This window comes from Mustela erminea, chromosome 7 (assembly GCF_009829155.1).
Source record: "Mustela erminea isolate mMusErm1 chromosome 7, mMusErm1.Pri, whole genome shotgun sequence".
Lineage (NCBI taxonomy): Eukaryota > Metazoa > Chordata > Mammalia > Carnivora > Mustelidae > Mustela > Mustela erminea.
This window is the reverse complement of record NC_045620.1, coordinates 53017399-53035069: the sequence shown is the minus strand read 5'-3', so window position 1 is coordinate 53035069 and position 17671 is coordinate 53017399. Positions and strand designations below refer to the sequence as shown.

Below are 17671 nucleotides of genomic sequence, written 5' to 3'. Positions count from 1 at the left end.
AGAAAAGAAAAAGCACACTTATAGACCCTGATAGGACTTACACCTAAAAAAAACCTGAGAAGACCCTAGGCCTATACTTTGCATTATTCCCAAGGGCCCAGGGGACTGCTAATTAATGAAGAAGATCTTCCATACTAGTCTGCAAAGACTAGGAAAGGTGGTCATTTTTCAAATGATAAGTTTTCAGCAAAAAAAATTACAAGGCATACAAAGAAACAGGGAACATGGCCTATTAAAAAATAAATAAATAACTAAATCTTGAGAAAATATCCCTAAAGAAGCATGCAAAGAAACTCACTCGGGAAAGACTTTAAAGCAACTATCTTAAATATACACAAGGGCTAAAAGAAAACACAAAGAACCAAAAGAAGTCAGGAAAACTGTGTATGAAAATGTGAGAATTTCAACAAAGTGCTGGAGTTTAATAAAAGGAACCAAATAGAAATTCTCGAGCTGAAAAATACAGTGACTGAACCAAAAAACACTAGAGAGTTTCAACAGCAGATTTAAACAAGCACAAGAAAGAATCAGTGAACTTAAAGACAGGCATTTTAAATTACAGAGACTGAGGAGCAAAAAGAAGGAAAAATGAAGAAAAGGGAACAGAGCAGAGCCCACGGGACTTACAGGGCATCAGGAGGCTGGTCAATATGCATATCATGGTAGTCCCAGAAGAAGAGAGAGAAGGGGGGCGGAATAATTTGCCCCTTCAATAATCTATTTGAAAAAATAATGGCTGAAAACTTATCAAGTGTGAAGAAAGACATAGTTTTACAAATCTTAAGCTCACCGAATTCCAAAGCTCAGTGAACTTCAGAAAAACCCAAAGAGCTCACAGTAAAGACACATGATAATAAAACTGTCAGAAGTCAAAGAAAGAATCTTGAAAGAAGCATGGAAAAATGTGGTATATACATAAAATTGAGTATCATTCAGCCTTAAAAAGGAAGGGAATTTTGACACTTGCTACGACTTGGATGAACCTGGAGGACATTATGCTAAGTGAAATTAGCCAGACACAAAAAGACAAGTTTTATATGATTCCACTTACACAAGATACTAAAATAGTCAAATCTATAAAGAGAGAAAGTAGAGTGTTGGTAGCCAGGAGCTGGGGGACAGATGGAAGTGGGTTTTAGTGTTTATTGAGTACAGTTCCTTTTAGAGAAGATGGAAAATTTCTAGAGATGGATGGTTGCACAACAATGTGAATGTACTTAATACTAACTGTAACTTAATAATGATTAAAATGTAAGTTTTTTGCATATTTAACCACAACTTAGAAATTAAATTAAAAAGCTTTTAAAACTTAAAAAAAGATGAGGCTAAGGATAAATGTAAAAGTGTGTTTTTTTTTTAAACATCACCAAACTATCATTTAGAAATGACCATCATTGGGGTGCCTGGGTGGCTCAGTGAGTTAAGCCTCTACCTTTGGCTCAGGTCAGGATTCCAGGGTCCTGGGATCAGGCCCTGCATGGGGCTCTCTGCTCAGCAGGGAGCCTGCTCCCCCCTCCCAGCCTGCTTCTCTGCCTACTTGTTATCTCTGTCAAATAAATTAAAAAAAAAAAAAAAAAGAAAAGAAGCTACCATCATTAAATGTTATTTCAGATACCTTTCTGTAGTTGTGTACATATGAAAATATTGATGAATGGATAAACAGATGAAAATACTTTTACAGAAATGATATTGTTATACATGTACTTAATGAAATCTTTTTTCCCCAAGTTTTTATTAAAATTTCAGTTATCTTACTGAAATCTATTTAACAGGAAAAATGAAATGGATTTGAGTTATAAATATTTTATATCACAAATTCTTTCTGTTAAGAAAAGGTAAAAAGCATTCTCTCTTTTTATTTTTTCAATTATAAAATAATATAACAAAATTTACCTTAGTAGTCATTTTTAAAAATTAATTAACTAGTTAATTAGTTAATTTAGAGAGAGAGAGAGAGTGAGCAAGCAGGGGGAGGGCCAGAGGGAGAGAGAGAGGCAGGAAATCCAGAGCAAACTCCGTGCTGAGCATGGAGCCTGATGCTGGGCTTGATCCCTGACCCAAGAGATCATGACTTGAGTCAAAACCACAAGTCAGACGCTCAACCAGCTGAACCACCCAGGCAGCCCTACTGTATTAGTCATTTTACTATATCCTGACTTTTAAATACTGTTTTCAGTTTTAGACATTTATTGACTCCTAGCTAGGAAAGATGAAGACAGCAGCACTAGTGAACTTTCCATCTCCCCTTCCTTGACTTCCTGACATTTTAGTTGTTTTGGGTTTTTTTTTTTTTTAACATTATCACAGTTTATATTTTTCATTCTGTTCTGTGACCATAATTTGCAATGTGCTTCATGTTGATTTTCTTACTACTTTGCTTTATATTAGTTTTACATCAGTTTATATTCAGTGCTCAGAAATAGCTCTTTTACCATAACTTCCACATTTCTGTGTTCTTGTTTTTGAATAATCTCTTAATTGTTCCCTCTCCCATGTGAGTCCCACACCCCTCCTCCCCAGTTAACGTAGTGCTGAGTATAGAGGTATAAAACTTGCTTTCTTTTGTTCAAAAATTTGCAATCTGTGCTTTTACTGTTACAGAGAAGTGAAAAGACAGTCTGATATTTTTCCCTGTTAGTGATAATTTATTCTTTTGCTTAGAGGGCTAATGACTATTTTATCTTTGAAGTTTAGGGTATTCCTTGCTATTTAATGTTCTGAGGCAAATTTTCCTGTATCACTGTTGTGCTTTTTCAATCCGCAGATCCACTTCTTTGTTCATTTACCATTTCATACATCAATTGACCCCTTGAACAACACAGGTTTGAACTGTGCCTACATGGATTCTACATGGATTGTTTTTTCTTTCTGTAAATATATTATAGTACTGTGGATGTATTTTGTCTTCCTATGGTTTTCTTTCTTTCTTTTCAAATTTTTACTTGAACTCTAGTTAGTTAATATGTAGTGTAATATTGGTTTCAGGAGTAGATTTTAGTGATTTGTGACTTAAACAACACCCAGTACTCATCACAACAAGTGCCCTCCTTAATATCCATCACTGTTTGGCCTATTCTCCACCTGCCTCCCCTCCATCAACCCTCAGTTTGTTATTTTTCATTAAAAGTCTCTTATGGTTTGTGTTCCACCCTCTTTTCTCCCCCTTCCCATATATTCATCTGTTTTATCTCTTAAATTCTACATATAAGTGAAATCATATGATATTTGTCTTTCTCTGACTGACTTATTTCACTTAGCGTAATATATTCTAGGACTTTATAAAGATAAAAAGCTTTTGGACAGTGAAGGAAAAAACAAAACTAAAAGGCAGCCTAAGAATGGGAGAAAATATCTGCAAATGATATTATCAAGTGAAGGACTAGTACCCAAGACCTATAAAGAACTTCTCAAACTCAATACTCCAAACACAAATAATCCAGTTAAGAAATGGGCAGAGGACATGAACATTTTCCCAAAGAAGACATATATGGCTAACAGACACATGAAAAGATGCTCAACATAACTCATCATCAGGGAAATATAAATCAAAACCACAAGGAGATACCTCATACCTGTCAGAATGGCTAAAATCAACAACACAGGAAACAACGGATGTTGGTGAGGATATGGATAAAGGGGTACCCTCTTACACTATTGGTGGGAATGCAATCTGGTGCAGCCACTCTGGAAAGCAGTATTGAAGTTTCTCAACAAGTTAAAAAGAGACTACCTTACAACATAGCAATTGCACTACTAGGTATTTACCCAAAGGATACAAAAATACAGATTTGAGGGGTACATGCACCCCAATCTTCATAGCAGCATTATCAATAATAGCCCATATATCCATATAGGCTATATGTGCATATGTAGATGCACCCACACAATGGAATATTGCTCAGCCATCAACAAGAACGAAGTCTTGCCATTTCCAACAATGTGGATGGAGCTAGAATGTATTGGAGTATGTATTAGAATGTAATGGAGACATGTCTTGAAAGATGTTGCTGTGGTCGATGTCGAAGAGATTACTGCCTATGTTCTCCTCTAGGATTTTGATAGATTCCTGTCTCACATTGAGGTCTTTTTTCCATTTTGAGTTTATCTTTGTGTATGGTGTAAGAGAATGGTTGAGTTTCATTCTTCTACACATAGCTGTCCAATTTTCCCAGCACCATTTATTGAAGAGACTTTTTTCCACTGTATATTTTTTCCTGCTTTGTCGAAGATTATTTGACCATAGTATTGAGGGTCCATATCTGGGCTCTCTACTCTGTTCCACTGATCTATGTGTCTGTTTTTGTGCCAGTACCATGCTGTCTTATCCTTGCTTTGTAGTAAAGCTTGAAATCAGGCAACCTGATGCCCCCAGTTTTGTTTTTCTTTTTCAACATTTCCTTAGCAATTCGGGGTCTCTTCTGGTTCCATACAAATTTTAGGATTGTTTGTTCCAGCTCTTTGAAAAATGCCAGTGGAATTTTGATTGGGATGGCATTAAAAGTATAGATTGCTCTAGGCAGTATAGACATTTCAACACTGTTTATTCTTCTGATCCATGAGTATAAAATGCCCTTCTTTTTGTGTCTTCAATTTCTTTCATGAGTGTTCTGTAGTTCCTCGAGTACAGATCCTTTACCTCTTTGATTAGGTTTATTCCCAGGTATCTGATGGTTCTTGTTGCTATAGTAAATGGAATCGATTCTCTAATTTCCCTTTCTGTGTTTTCATTGTTAGTGTAAAAGAAGGCAACTGATTTCTGTACGTTGATTTTGTATCCTGCCACATTACTGAATTGCTGTAATGAATGCTAGTAACTGAATTGAATGAGTTTTAGTAGTTTGGGGGTGTAGTCTTTTGGATTTTCCCAAAAACCCAAATAAACCCAAAATAAAACTTTCCCATATAAAGTATCATGTCATCTGTGAAGAGAGAAAGTTTGACTTCTTCACTGCCAATTTGAATACCTTTTATTTCTCTTTGTTGTCTGATTGCTGTTGCTAGGACTTCTAATACTATGTTGAACAAGAGTGGTGAGAGTGGGCATCCTTGTTGTGTTCCTGATCCCAAAGGGAAGGCTGTCAGCTTTTCCCCATTGAGGATGATATTTGCTGTGATATTTCTCGTATTGGGGTATTACATGTTTTTCTTACACTTGATGAAGTTGAGGAACGTTCCCTCTATTCCTATACTTTGAAGCGTTTTAATCAGGAACAGATGCTGTATCTTGTCAAATGCTTTTTCTGCATCATTTGAGAGAACCATGTGGTTCTTCTCTCTTCATTTATTGATTTGTTCTATCACATTGTTTGATTTGCAAATGTTGAACCACCCCTGCATCCCATGGATAAATCCCACCTGGTCATGGTGGATAATCTTTTTAATGTACTGTTGGATCCTATTAGCTAGGATCTTGTTGAGAATTTTAGCATCCATTTTCATCAGGGATCTTGGTCTGAAATTCTCCTTTTTGATGGGGTCTTGCTAGGTTTGGGGATCAGGGTAATGCTGGTTTCATAGAAAGAGTCTGGAAGTTTTCTTTCTGTTTCTGTTTTTTGAAACAGCTTCAGGAGAATAGGTATTATTTCTTCTTTGAGTGTTTGGTAGAATTCTCCAGGTCCTGGGCTCTTGTTTTTTGGGAGGCTTTTGATCACTGCTTCAATCTCTTAACTAGATATTGGCCTATTTGGGTTGCCAGTTTCTTCCTGGTTCAGTTTTGAAAGTTTATAGGTTCCAGGAATACATCCATTTCATCTAGGTTGCTTAACTTATTGGCATATAACTATTGATAATAATTTCTTATGATTGTTTCTGTTTCCTTGGTGTTAGTCATAATCTCTTTCTTTTCATTCATAATTTTGTTAATTTGGGTCCTCTCTCTTTTCTTTTGGATTAGTTTGGCCAGTGGTTTATCGATTTTATTGATTCTTTCAAAAAAACAGCTTCTAGTTTTGTTGATGTGTTCTGCTGTATCTCTAGTTCCTATCTCATTGATCTCTGCTCTAATCTTGATTATTTCCCTTCTTGTGTATGGGGTTGGCTTATTTTGTTGTTGATTTTCTGGTTCTTCAAGGTGTAAAGAGAGCAAGTGTATTCTGGATGTTTCAGTTTTTTTTTTTTGAGGGAGGCTTGGATGGCTACGTATTTCCCCCATAGGTCCACCTTTGCTGTATCCCATAGGTTTTGGACCAATGTGTCTTCATTCTCATTGGTTTCCATGAATTGTTTATGTTCTTATTTGATTTCCTGGTTGATCCAAACGTTCTTAAGCAGGGTGGCCTTTAGCTTCCAAGTATTCGAATTCCTTCCAAACTTTTTCTTGTGGTTGAGGTCCAGTTTCAAAACATTGTGGTCTAAGAATATGCGGGGAATAATCTCAATCTTTTGGTTTCAGTTGAGCCCTGATTTGTGACCCAGTATGTGGTCTGTTCTGGAGTAAGTTCCATGTACACTCGAGAAGAACTAGTATTCTGTTGTTTTAGGGTGGAATGTTCTGTATATATCTCTGAGGTCCATCTGGTCCAATGTGTCATTCAATGCTTTTATTTCTCTATTGATTTTCTGCTTGGATGATCTCTCTGTTACTTAGAGTGGTGTGTTAAGATCCCCTACTATTAATGTATTAGTATCAGTGTGACTCTTTATCTTAACAGTTGGCTTATGTAGTTGGCTGCTCCTGTATTGGGGGCATAAATACTTACAATTATTAGATCTTCTTAGTGGATAGATCCTTTAAGAATGATGTCATGTCCTTCTTTATCTCTGACTGCAGTCTTTGGTTTAAAATCTAATTTATCTGATGTGAGAATCACTACCCCAGCTTTCTTTTGAGGCCCATTGTCATGGAAGATAGTTCTCCATCCCTTCACTTTCAGTCTGGATGCATCTTTACATTCCAAATGTGTCTCTTATAGACATTATATGGACAGGTCCTATTATTTTATCTAGTCTGCAACCCTGTGCCATTCTATGAGAGCATTTAGGCCTTTCACGTTGGGAGTGATTATTGAAAGTAAGTTTTTATTGACATCTTGTTGCCTGTAAAGCCCTTGTTTCTATACATTGTCTCTGTAAATTTCTGTTCTGTGTCACTCTTGGGTTCTTTCTTCTTTTATAGAACCCCCCTTAATATTTCTTGTGGTGCCGCCTTGGTGGTCACATACTCTTATAAACCTTGCCAGTCTTAGAAGCTCTTTATCTCTCCATTCATTTTGAGCGTAAGCCTTGCTGTATAAAGTATCCTTGGCTGCATGTTCTTCTCATTTAGTGCCCTGAATATGTCTTGCCAGCCCTTTCTGGCTTGCCAGATTTCTGTGGACAGGTCTGACGTTATTCTAATGGGCTTTCCTCTGTACCTAAGGAATTTCTCTGAGTGCTTTTAACCAGACTCCAAGTTAATGCTGGTCCCCAATCACAGGGCACTCTCGTATTGGGGTATTACTTTCCAGTGGGTTGCTTCTGATGGCTCCCTTCCCCTTCTGTTTATCTTCTGATATCAGTCCGAACATTCCCACTGTGTTTTACCTCTCCACTGGCGTCTTCCACCCCCTTAGAGATCCAGAAGTGTATAATCCTACATCTCAAGCTGATTTCATGTGTATTCAGAGTGTTCTGGTAGATATTTAGCTCACTTTAGGGTGACTGGTTGAAACAGGATCTCCTATCTCTCCGCCATCCTGCCTCTCCCTCTGTACACAGATTTTTGACTGTGTAGGGTTGGGAGGGGTCAGCACCATAAACCCTATGTTGTTCAAGGGTAAACTGCAATATATATTATTTTATTAACTTGATATCAAGAATACAAATTATCCTTTTTTGGATCTTTTTTTGATAGTCTTCCATATCTTGGTTTCTTTCTGATTATTTCTTTATAGCATTTTCATTGGTATGATTTAGGATTATCTCAAATTTTTATGATAGTAATCAAATTTTCAGCTATATTATGTCAGTTTTGTGATTTATCGGGGTTTTTTGTTTGTTTGTTTGTTTGCTTAAGTAGGCTCCATACCCAGCGTGGAGCCCAAGGTGGGGCTTGAACTCACAACCCTGAGGTCAAGTTAGATACTTAATCAACTGAACTAGGCACCCCTAAATATACATTTTTTAATGGTGGTTTTTAAATTCTGTCTTTTTAAAAATCTTTTTGTTGATCATCTTTTCTTATTGTCTAGCCATGTTTTTATTAGGTTAATATATAATTCAAAAGTCTTATGGAAATCTGTTCTGTTTTTTGAGTTGTGTTTTCTTTTACATTTTATTGTCTTGTGCATTGCCATAATCCTTTCTTATTGATTGATTGATTGACTGATTGATTGATTTATGTAATATGTATGCCATGTTGCCATGCTGTTTCTCCTCTTGTTTTTAGTTGGACCTCCATGTCCACACTTTCTGTGTGTCCTCATAGAAGGCATGGGGCACTCTCTTCATACTACCATAGCCAAGTCCAGTTTTCATTTTCTCCCTTCCAAGCTACAGTTTAAAAGCCATTTTCCTTAATATATATGTTTTTCCAGTGCCCCATGGGTGTATTAATAACATGCTGTTAGATTCTCAGGACTGTTCTTACTTCTGAGATTTGACTAAATATCTTGTTTGGTTCATTTCACCTTAGGAAAGTGGGCGGTATGAGTATCCTGTTCTCACAGAGAAATTCTTTTGGCTTTAGACTGGCTTCTACACTATACTGCAGTCTGTACTCAGGAACATTATTTTCAGATAGACCCTGGAAGCCAGCCCCTTTCTCTGTTTTCCAGTCAGAAGATTGAAAAGGTGGGCGCCTGGGTGGCTCAGTGGGTTAAGCCGCTGCCTTCGGCTCAGGTCATGATCTCAGGGTCCTGGGATCGAGTCCCCGCATTGGGCTCTCTGCTCAGCAGGGAGCCTGCTTCCTCCTTTCTCTCTCTCTATGCCTGCCTCTCTGCCTACTTGTGATCTCTCTCTGTCAAATAAATAAATAAAATCTTTAAAAAAAAAAAAAAGAAGATTGAAAAGGTAACAACAGCTGTTTAGTTTGTTCTTCTTCAGGTTTGGGGGCTGTGTTAGTAAGAATTCCCAAGGTTTTGTCAACCCCAGTATATGATATGGAAGATATTGTTAAGGAGGGGTGGACCCTGGCCACATTTCTAACTCTTCCCACTCTATAACTTTGTTTATATCCTAGAACATTTTTTAAGGTTTGTGACTTCAACTTCTGCCCCTTTTTTGGTTGTTGTTGGTGAGGGTTTGGGGGGGGGGGTTGGCTTTAAAGTTTTAATCCTTATGACTAAGTATTAGGGGAGAGAAATTTTATCAACCATTTTTATCTTCCCATTTTAATGTAGGAATCAGTGAATTAGTGAAGAATGTAGGAATCATGCTAAGTAATTTATCCTGTGTTACATGAATTTTAGAAGACAAGTCATCTGGCTTATTGGGCCTTCAATCCCCCCCCCCCACTTTTGTACTAGCCACCTTTATTCAAATTAAAGTTCTTCTAAGCATAAAAGATATATTTGAACATCAGAGTAATGAAAAAATGTTAAAACTGTGGTGTTTCTGTCTTAGAGTTAAACCTAACACAATGCATATAAGAATATCAGAATTTTCTTTCTTTTTATGCCTTTCTCATAGATTTAAAAGTATGGTTGGAAATCAAACTAGTGAATCTACTTTACTTCTAAAAGACCTTTATAAGCTTCACATTTTAAATGTGCTGATATATTGAAGTTTTTGGATGGTCTTGGCTCTTTTCCATTTTATAGGTCATACAAGGGAGTTCACTTTTTTTTTTTTAAGATTTTATTTGGGGCGTCTGGGTGGCTCAGTGTGTTAAAGCCTCTGCCTTCGGCTCAGATCATGATCCCAGGGTCCTGGGATTGAGCCCCGCATCGGGCTCTCAGCTCCGTAGGGTGCCTGCTTCCTCTTCTCTCTCTCTGCCCCTCTGCCTACTTGTGATCTCTGTCTGTCAAATAAATAAATAAAATCTTGAGATCATTGTTGAGGCCTTTCTGATAACATGAATAGTATTAACACATATTTTTTATGTTATATGTATTATTTTATGTTACATATATTATTTTTATGTCATGTATTATATGCTATATTCTTATAACAAAGTAAGCTAAAGAACATCAGGTGAACATCATAAGGAAGAAAAAATTCATCTACAGTACTCTACTGTATTTATTGAGGAAAAAATTGTGTATACATGGGCCTATGTAGTTCAAACTCAAATTGTTCAAGGGTCAACTGTACCAAAAAAAATTGTAACTTTTTAATGTGGTTTTTAGGTTTTTAAATTGAGAACATATTGTAGATCAATATTATAGATTGTCGGTATATTAAGAACCCTCAGTGGACTTTCTGGTAGTGACTTACATGATTGTTCTTTATCCGCTGCTTTAAAATTAAAATCTGTTAGTCATGTAATATAGTTACCTTTCTTGTTCAGAGTTGACATAAATCATATGTGTCAGGATCTGAAAAAAGAAGACTGTCAGTTTTAATGAAGCAGCTTGAAATATCAGTTAGTCCATTTCTAATGATAGCTGGCTCCATTGGTTAAGCCTCTGATTCTTGATCTTGGGGTTGTTGGTCTCCATGCAAGGTGTGGAGCTTACTTTAAAAAAGTAGTAATAAATGTTCTTTGTAGATTATGTGTGCTATATTTGTAACCTACATTTTCATTCTCTAAGAAGATTCTGTAACTGAGATACATACATGTGCATGCACGCACGTGCACACACACACACACACACACACACACGCACACACACGACTTTTGGTGAACTAAGTGTAGTCCGTACTTGGGTTAGAGTGCTGTGGGGGTAGTATTACATTTTTTCCTCTTACTTTTTACTACTTGGTAAAATGCAGAGGACAGGTGACCATTGCTCTTGCATTCCACTGCTAGCATGCACCACCTTTCATTTTCTGTTACCACAACTTTGCTCTGACTTTACTAGTGTGGATTTTGTTGGTTTCATTATTGAATAGTTTACTCAGTAAAGACAGCCTTTTAAGCTGTGCTTATAGATTCAAAAAGAATGATGAATACATAGCTATCATATTTTTATGTCCTTTGTCCTTTTTGTTATTGACTTATTTATCTGTGTGAAATAAAGTCCTGTATTCACTCCTCTGAATTTTACAGAGCCTTTTTACATAGGAATTTAACTACTGTAAAGGCCATAATTTATTATTTTTCTATGATTTTTGCTTCTTTTCAATTTTCCTAATTACCATTATTAGTGATTTACACCTTACAAAGCATTTTTATGCATTACTGTGTTCAACTCATAACCACTTTAACAGATCTTTTAGTTTTAACTATTGCAAACTTTACTGTGGGCCTTATTCTCAAACCTTTGCATACATTAGATTCAGACACAGTTTTAGAGGCAAAATTGCTGAATCAAAGAATATACCTGCTTATAAGCCTTTTGATACAAATCTGTCAATTCTAATTATTTTATTCCTACTGAGGTTGAATATTTTTTCTGTATTTATTCCATTGTGATTTTTTTGCTTGTGCCCTTTGTTCATTACTAAAAATATTAGGTCCATCTTTTTCTTACTAATTTATAAGAGCTTCTTTTAACATTATCAGTCTTCTAGTAAATATATTACAAGGGGATTTCCTCTTAGTGTCTCTGCTTCAAGTTTGACATTTCCCTTTTGTTTTGCTTTTGTCTTTTAGAGCTTTTGCCTTTTAAATTTTGTAACTTTTTTTAATAGGCAATAAAATTTTATACTTTGTAAAATTTTTCAACCTTTTATGAAACTTTTCACCCTTTGGCTTTTGTCCTTAAAGAGTTATTTCCAGAGTCCACAGTCTCTCATGGTTCCTCTCCCCCTCCAATTTCCCCCAATTCACTTTTCCTTTCCTTCTCTTAATGTTATTCCTTATGTCCCACAAGTAAGTGAAACCATATGATAATTCACTTTCTCTGCTTGACTTATTTCACCAGCATAATCTCCAGTCCCTTCCATGTTGATACAAAAGTTGGGTATTCATCCTTTCTGATGGCTGAGTAATATCCCATTGTATATATGGACCACATCTTCTTAGAGGGGAGAGGGTGGGGGGATAGGTAACCCACTATTAAGGAGGGCATGTATTGCATGGAACGCTGGGTGTGGTACATAAACAATGAATCTTGGAACACCGAAAAAAATAAAATTAAATTTAAAAAAACTAAGAAATAAAATATTCTACAAAAATAAAAGTTATTCCCTAGTCATTGATTATGTAAATTGTCACTGACACTTAAATGAAATTCTTAAATGTAAGGTTTTTTAAAAAATGGCTATCCACAAATATTTCTTATTGCTAATTATTTAAACTCAGCCTACTGTTAGGAACTTTTTGAAGAAATGATCTTTCCCCATTCTTCCAAACATGGGATTTCTGCTAAATACTACCTCGTGGAAGTTGGATATTAGGGAAAATAGTCTTATCTTTGGTTTACATTGTTCAACAAGAGCCAGTGGAGATTTTCATTTTTCAAATGAAGGTATTTTTGCTCAAAGTTTAAGTGTGAAAAGAATGAAAATCCAAATTAGTATTTATGAATACCTTACATAGTTCTGGTTTGTTATCAGTTTCCTTTTAGCTACACCCTAACAGCAAAGCACTGGTGATTTGTTTTGCAGAATCCTTGCAGCCTTTCCTGGAAGCCTGTAGCAACACTTTATTTTTTCGTACTTGCTCTGTGCTACTTCGAACCCCAAAACTTGATCTTCAAATACTAGAAAAGCTCAGTATTATTCTGCAGAAACTTTCCAAAATAAAGTAAGAATATTTTTATTTCCTAAGATTTTTTTTTTTTGGAAGATCTCTTATTGCAATCATTTAGGCCTTTCTGAATCCTATACTGACTCAACTTTGTTTATTAAGTTACAGGTTCCAGTAAATATAGAATCTTGAGATTCATGATATATTAATGCATGTCTAAGATACATTCGGAATGACAAATGAGAATTAGAGCATTATCTAGGAATGTCTTGTTTCTGTAATTCATTTCTGCTAAATGAACCTTATATCTAAGGTTATACCACAGAGTATGCAAAAACAAAGAGCAGTTTTTAGCATCCATGTGGCAGTATCAGAGTGAATTACTGCACACTGATACTCTGTAATACCACAGGTGAAAATTAAAAGAGATATTAAAAGTCTTGTCTATCTACAGATCCTATTGATGTACTGAACTGAATTTAGGGAATGAAAATGAAGCAAGCAGGAGAGATTTAAAATGATAACTGGTAACTGGTTTTATTTTAGGAAATAACCATGGGCTTGTTATGCCACTAATTGGATTTTATTAAAATTCTTTTTGCATTTTTTCTTCTTTTCCTCTGATGCAAACATTGATATAACCAGTTACTAAATTATAAATAAAGAACATAGATTTTAAGCTTTATTTTCTTAATCTTGGTAGAGTCTCATGTTTCTTTTGAGGCAAATTAAACACCTGTCTCATCTCATGTTTGTAACAGTAAAATTTCGGTCTTGTTTAGCTCCTCTGCCCCTTCCCTTTCCCCTCACCTGTGATTTGCATGGCGTGAACTTTGGTGTTTTACCAGACCTCAGTATACTTGAATAGTAAATACAACACCTCTTAAAATTATTTGTAGATATGTGACAGTGGGTCCATATGTTCTCCTTGCTGCCTAGCATACAATATCACATCACAGTAAATTATTAATTGTCAAATTGTAATCTCATACTCAGCAAGTTTTGGACTGGCATCAGTTAAGCTTATCAGTTCATTGTCTTCCTTCATTTGCAGACTGACTGTATCATGGTTGTCTTGATTTGTATTTGGTAAATTCTCAGGAAGACCTGTTATAATCTACCTGTGGTGCCACGAAGCTGTAGTAACATTACTTAAGTTTAATTGAGTCTTAGCTCTTAATTTGTGGGATTTTTTTATGTAGTCTCAGAGTTGTTTTTTTTTTTTTAATGTACTCCCTTGAGCCAAATCATTTTACTATTGATGTGTGTTATAGCTTACGTTCATTTCAGAAGGACAGCTAGAACAAAGCTCCAGCAAGAGGGTGGGGAATAATGCACAAGAAGGTCTTAAAATAAAGCTTTAATAGCACAGAGATGTGAATCGTTTTGCATTAAGTGGGTGGCTACATAAGTTATTTGACAATCTCTTTCAAGACGTAAATACATGGAGACAAGGAAATAAGAAATATATTTCAGATATATTCTGATTGAAAATCAAATTACTGACTCATTATTGGAAGGAGGATAATTGAAAAGGTATGTTGGAGCTAAGCCAGAAAGTAACCCAGTACTCTGCTACTTACTTAAAATAAGATGATCAAGTATTTTTCTTTCTAACTGTGAGGGGGAAAAAATATTCTCAAGCATTTTAATGGTGACTAAGGTGCAGTTTTCAGGATTATAAAGCATATTCTCTTCTTCCTTGAATACTTTGCGACTTTACAGTTATCTCCTAAAGTCTGTTTTGTTTGTCTTGGCGTATTAATCCTTTAGTTAACCTATGTTCTGCTCTATGTTGGAACCAGTTGCCATTTGCTCACATTTACAAGTAAATGATCTCTCCTTGTCATTTCAGATAAACTCCCTGAGAGTGTGCGCTAAGTTAATGTACTTATTCTCTTACAGGAGTAACAAGAAGCTCTTTGAACTTTTTACTATTCATCTGATGCTTCAAGAATTACAAAGGACAACACATCCAGAGCATGCCTTTCTCTGTATTAACCTAAATTCAACTCTGTTCAATTTGGGTTTGACAAAATGCAACTCCCTGGCCTCCAATGCAAGCCATTAGACTGGCTTATTATTATTTTATGTATATGATATGTTGTTCCTTATTTGTAAGATTGTGAAAATTACCAAAGTAACTAAAAGTCTACCAAGTAAAGTTATCAGTAGCGTCATTTATCATGAAAAGTAGATTTTTTTTTAACTTTTAAAATGAAATCTATAGAAGCTGTGGAATTTTTGGACTGATTCAGTTTAACTTAGTAAGTACTAAGTTGAACTGAATCAGTAGTAGTACTTAGTAAGTACTATTAATGTAGAAAATGGAATTTCCAGAATTAATGACAGTGGGGTTACTTTTTGTAAGAGTGTTTTAGAAAAATTTTTAAATTATGTGATTATTTGGAATAAAATTGGTGTTTGTGTGGGAAAGAGGATTAGATCATGTTGTCATTCTTTCTTAATGTGTTAGCAATTTCCCCTTTCAGAAGCAAAAATCCATAACTTCTAACTTGCCATCTTCATATTATAACTTTTGTATAGAAACTAGATTCACAAAAGTGATTTTTTAATTGTGCTGTTCAGAGTACTTTAAAAAAAGAATTTTTTCTATTTTTATTTTTTCCAAAACAATTATCACCAAAGTATATGCGTACAACAGAAGTTAAAAAAAAACAAAACAAAACTGAAAAATAAACAAAAAAATCTTAGTCCCAACACCCAGTGATATGTCTTGCTATAGCCAAAGAGGAGTGAAATAGCCACAAGCCTGAGTGAGGTAGAGGTTTGGTGAGACTTTGGGCAAAATACTGCAGAACAAAAAGAAGGAGCATGGTCCTAAACACTTATAAAATTATGCTCTGTGACTATATAATCTCATTTCCAGAAACTGGGAGAAATTTTCAGGAAACTTTTGGTCTCTTCAAAAGACTATAAGAAAGTATGCTACTTGTGAAGCAGAAACAGAAAGCCATAAAGAGAGAACAGGCTAAGGTGAGCATGGTGACACTTATAGGAACTGAAGTATGCAGAAGCAAAAATGCACAGCAGACACTTCAGAAGATAGAATCAGTGTCACACACACACAAAAAGCAGCTCTCAGAATGCAGAGCACCTGGAGATGGTACCGACAAGAGAGTGGACAGTCGAAGGTAGAACAAAGGTTGGCACTTTACCATGGGGTGTTTGATGTTTCTTAAAGAGAACAGAACAGGTAGAGCAGAAGCATTTCAAAGATAGAATGAATAAAGATTTGGGGGGACCAAAGAAAGATCTGCATGTAGAGATTGAAAGAACTCATCATGTTCCAGAAAAATCATTGAGAAAAGCATTCTATAATTAGACACATCCTGTAATTTAGACGCAAATTATAATTTAAAGTATTAAATTATGAGGATAAAGGCAAGAACAAACAAAAGCCAGTAACCTGTAAGAGAAGAAAAACCAAGCCAGCCTTGTGCCGTGCCAGGTGTTGATAGGAAACTACCCCATCGCATTTTAGAGAAGGAAGTTTTTAATCCAAGAATTTATACCTCATGAAGATGCCTTCACAGGTGAAGACAGTGAAAGAAAGACATTTTCAGATATGCAAGTGTTCAGAAATTATACCTTTTCTTGAGAAAAGAAGCTACTTAGATTATTCCAACCCATTTAGACACGAAAGAAAGTTGGGATTATTAAATCCATCTCATACCAAAAGACTGTAGTGGAACTGAAACCATTTAAACATAAATAAATTTAAATAATTGTAAATCTCTTTATAAAATGGAGAGAAATGTTAAATTCTTCAAAAGGATAGATAATGGGAACAGCAATAATTTAGCGGTATTTGGGTAAACTGTATTAACTGATGTTAAAAACTGAGAATTAACGTGGCCCTGAGATTGAGGTACAGATGGAGGAGCTCATGGGTAAAATTTTGTATATTTTCATCAGAAATGTTGAATGTTTTTAATGTTTTGTCCAAATGTTCCATTTCAGAATTAACTTTGATAGAGAAATGAAGGATAAAGGAAAATGTTGAGGTAACTACTATTAAAATTAAAGGTAGGATAAATATTCTCAGAACACGAAGAAGAAAAATAAAATAGTCATAGCAAAAAATAGAAACCGAGAAACATGTAAGGAACAAAAATATTTATTAGGATAAATAAAAATGTGTTTTTAAATTATAAATTCTGTATTATCCTCTGCTGAAAAATTGGAAAATCTAGATGAAATATTTTCTAGAAAACAACTTATCAAGAAATCTATAGTAGAAAATCATTGAAGTCTTTGATGAATTATGGATCTGTTCTTTTTAAAAGTAACATCAAGTCCAGGTGTTTGTTTTTGTTTTTGTTTTTTTTTTAAAGATTTTATTTATTTATTTGACAGAGAGAGACCACAAATAGGCAGAGAGGCAGGCAGAGAGAGAGAGAGAGGAGGAAGCAGACTCCCTGCTGAGCAGAGAGCCCGATGCGGGACTCGATCCCAGGACCCTGAGATCATGACCTGAGCCGAAGGCAGCGGCTTAACCCACTGAGCCACCCAGGCACCCAAGTCCAGGTGTTTTATAGGCAAATTGTTTTATCATTTCAAGGAGGAAATAATTAAATCGTCCCAGAGTAAATTGTCCCAGAGTGCAGAAGCATCCTAATTCATTTTATACAGTTAGTGTGAACCCAGGACCAAAAATTGACAGAGGAATAGAAAAGAATTAAATCGATTGAAATGTCTAAAGAATTATGAGCAAATCAATACCAACCATTTATCACTAGAACATTCCATGACCATGTAGGCTAGTGTGCATTCTAGAAATACAAGTTTTGCTTTTTGTAGGAAAAATATGTTATTACTAAATTCTACCTCTGAAACTAATAATACAGTATACGTTAATTAAATTAAATTTTTTTAAAAGGATATTTTACCATATTTTTAGAGTAAAGGAGGAAAACCATTAATCATTGTCTTAAT

The 17671-nt window shown here is 35.4% G+C and overlaps 1 protein-coding gene across 9 annotated transcripts in view; it reads left to right on the top strand.

Annotated features, from left to right (window-relative positions):
* The window catches only part of CCDC138 (coiled-coil domain containing 138), a 136685-nt gene extending 121534 nt beyond the window's left edge, over positions 1 to 15151 (top strand). For 8 of the 9 annotated variants that reach the window (XM_032351637.1, XM_032351633.1, XM_032351636.1 and 5 more), the window contains 2 exons: positions 12631 to 12769; positions 14618 to 15151. In XM_032351637.1, coding sequence (XP_032207528.1) covers positions 12631 to 12769; positions 14618 to 14783 — 305 coding nt within the window. In that variant the 3' untranslated portion in view covers positions 14784 to 15151. The remainder of the gene's footprint in view (positions 1 to 12630; positions 12770 to 14617) is intronic. The other variant, XM_032351639.1, reaches the window with a different exon arrangement.
* Positions 15152 to 17671: the final 2520 nt, after the last annotated feature.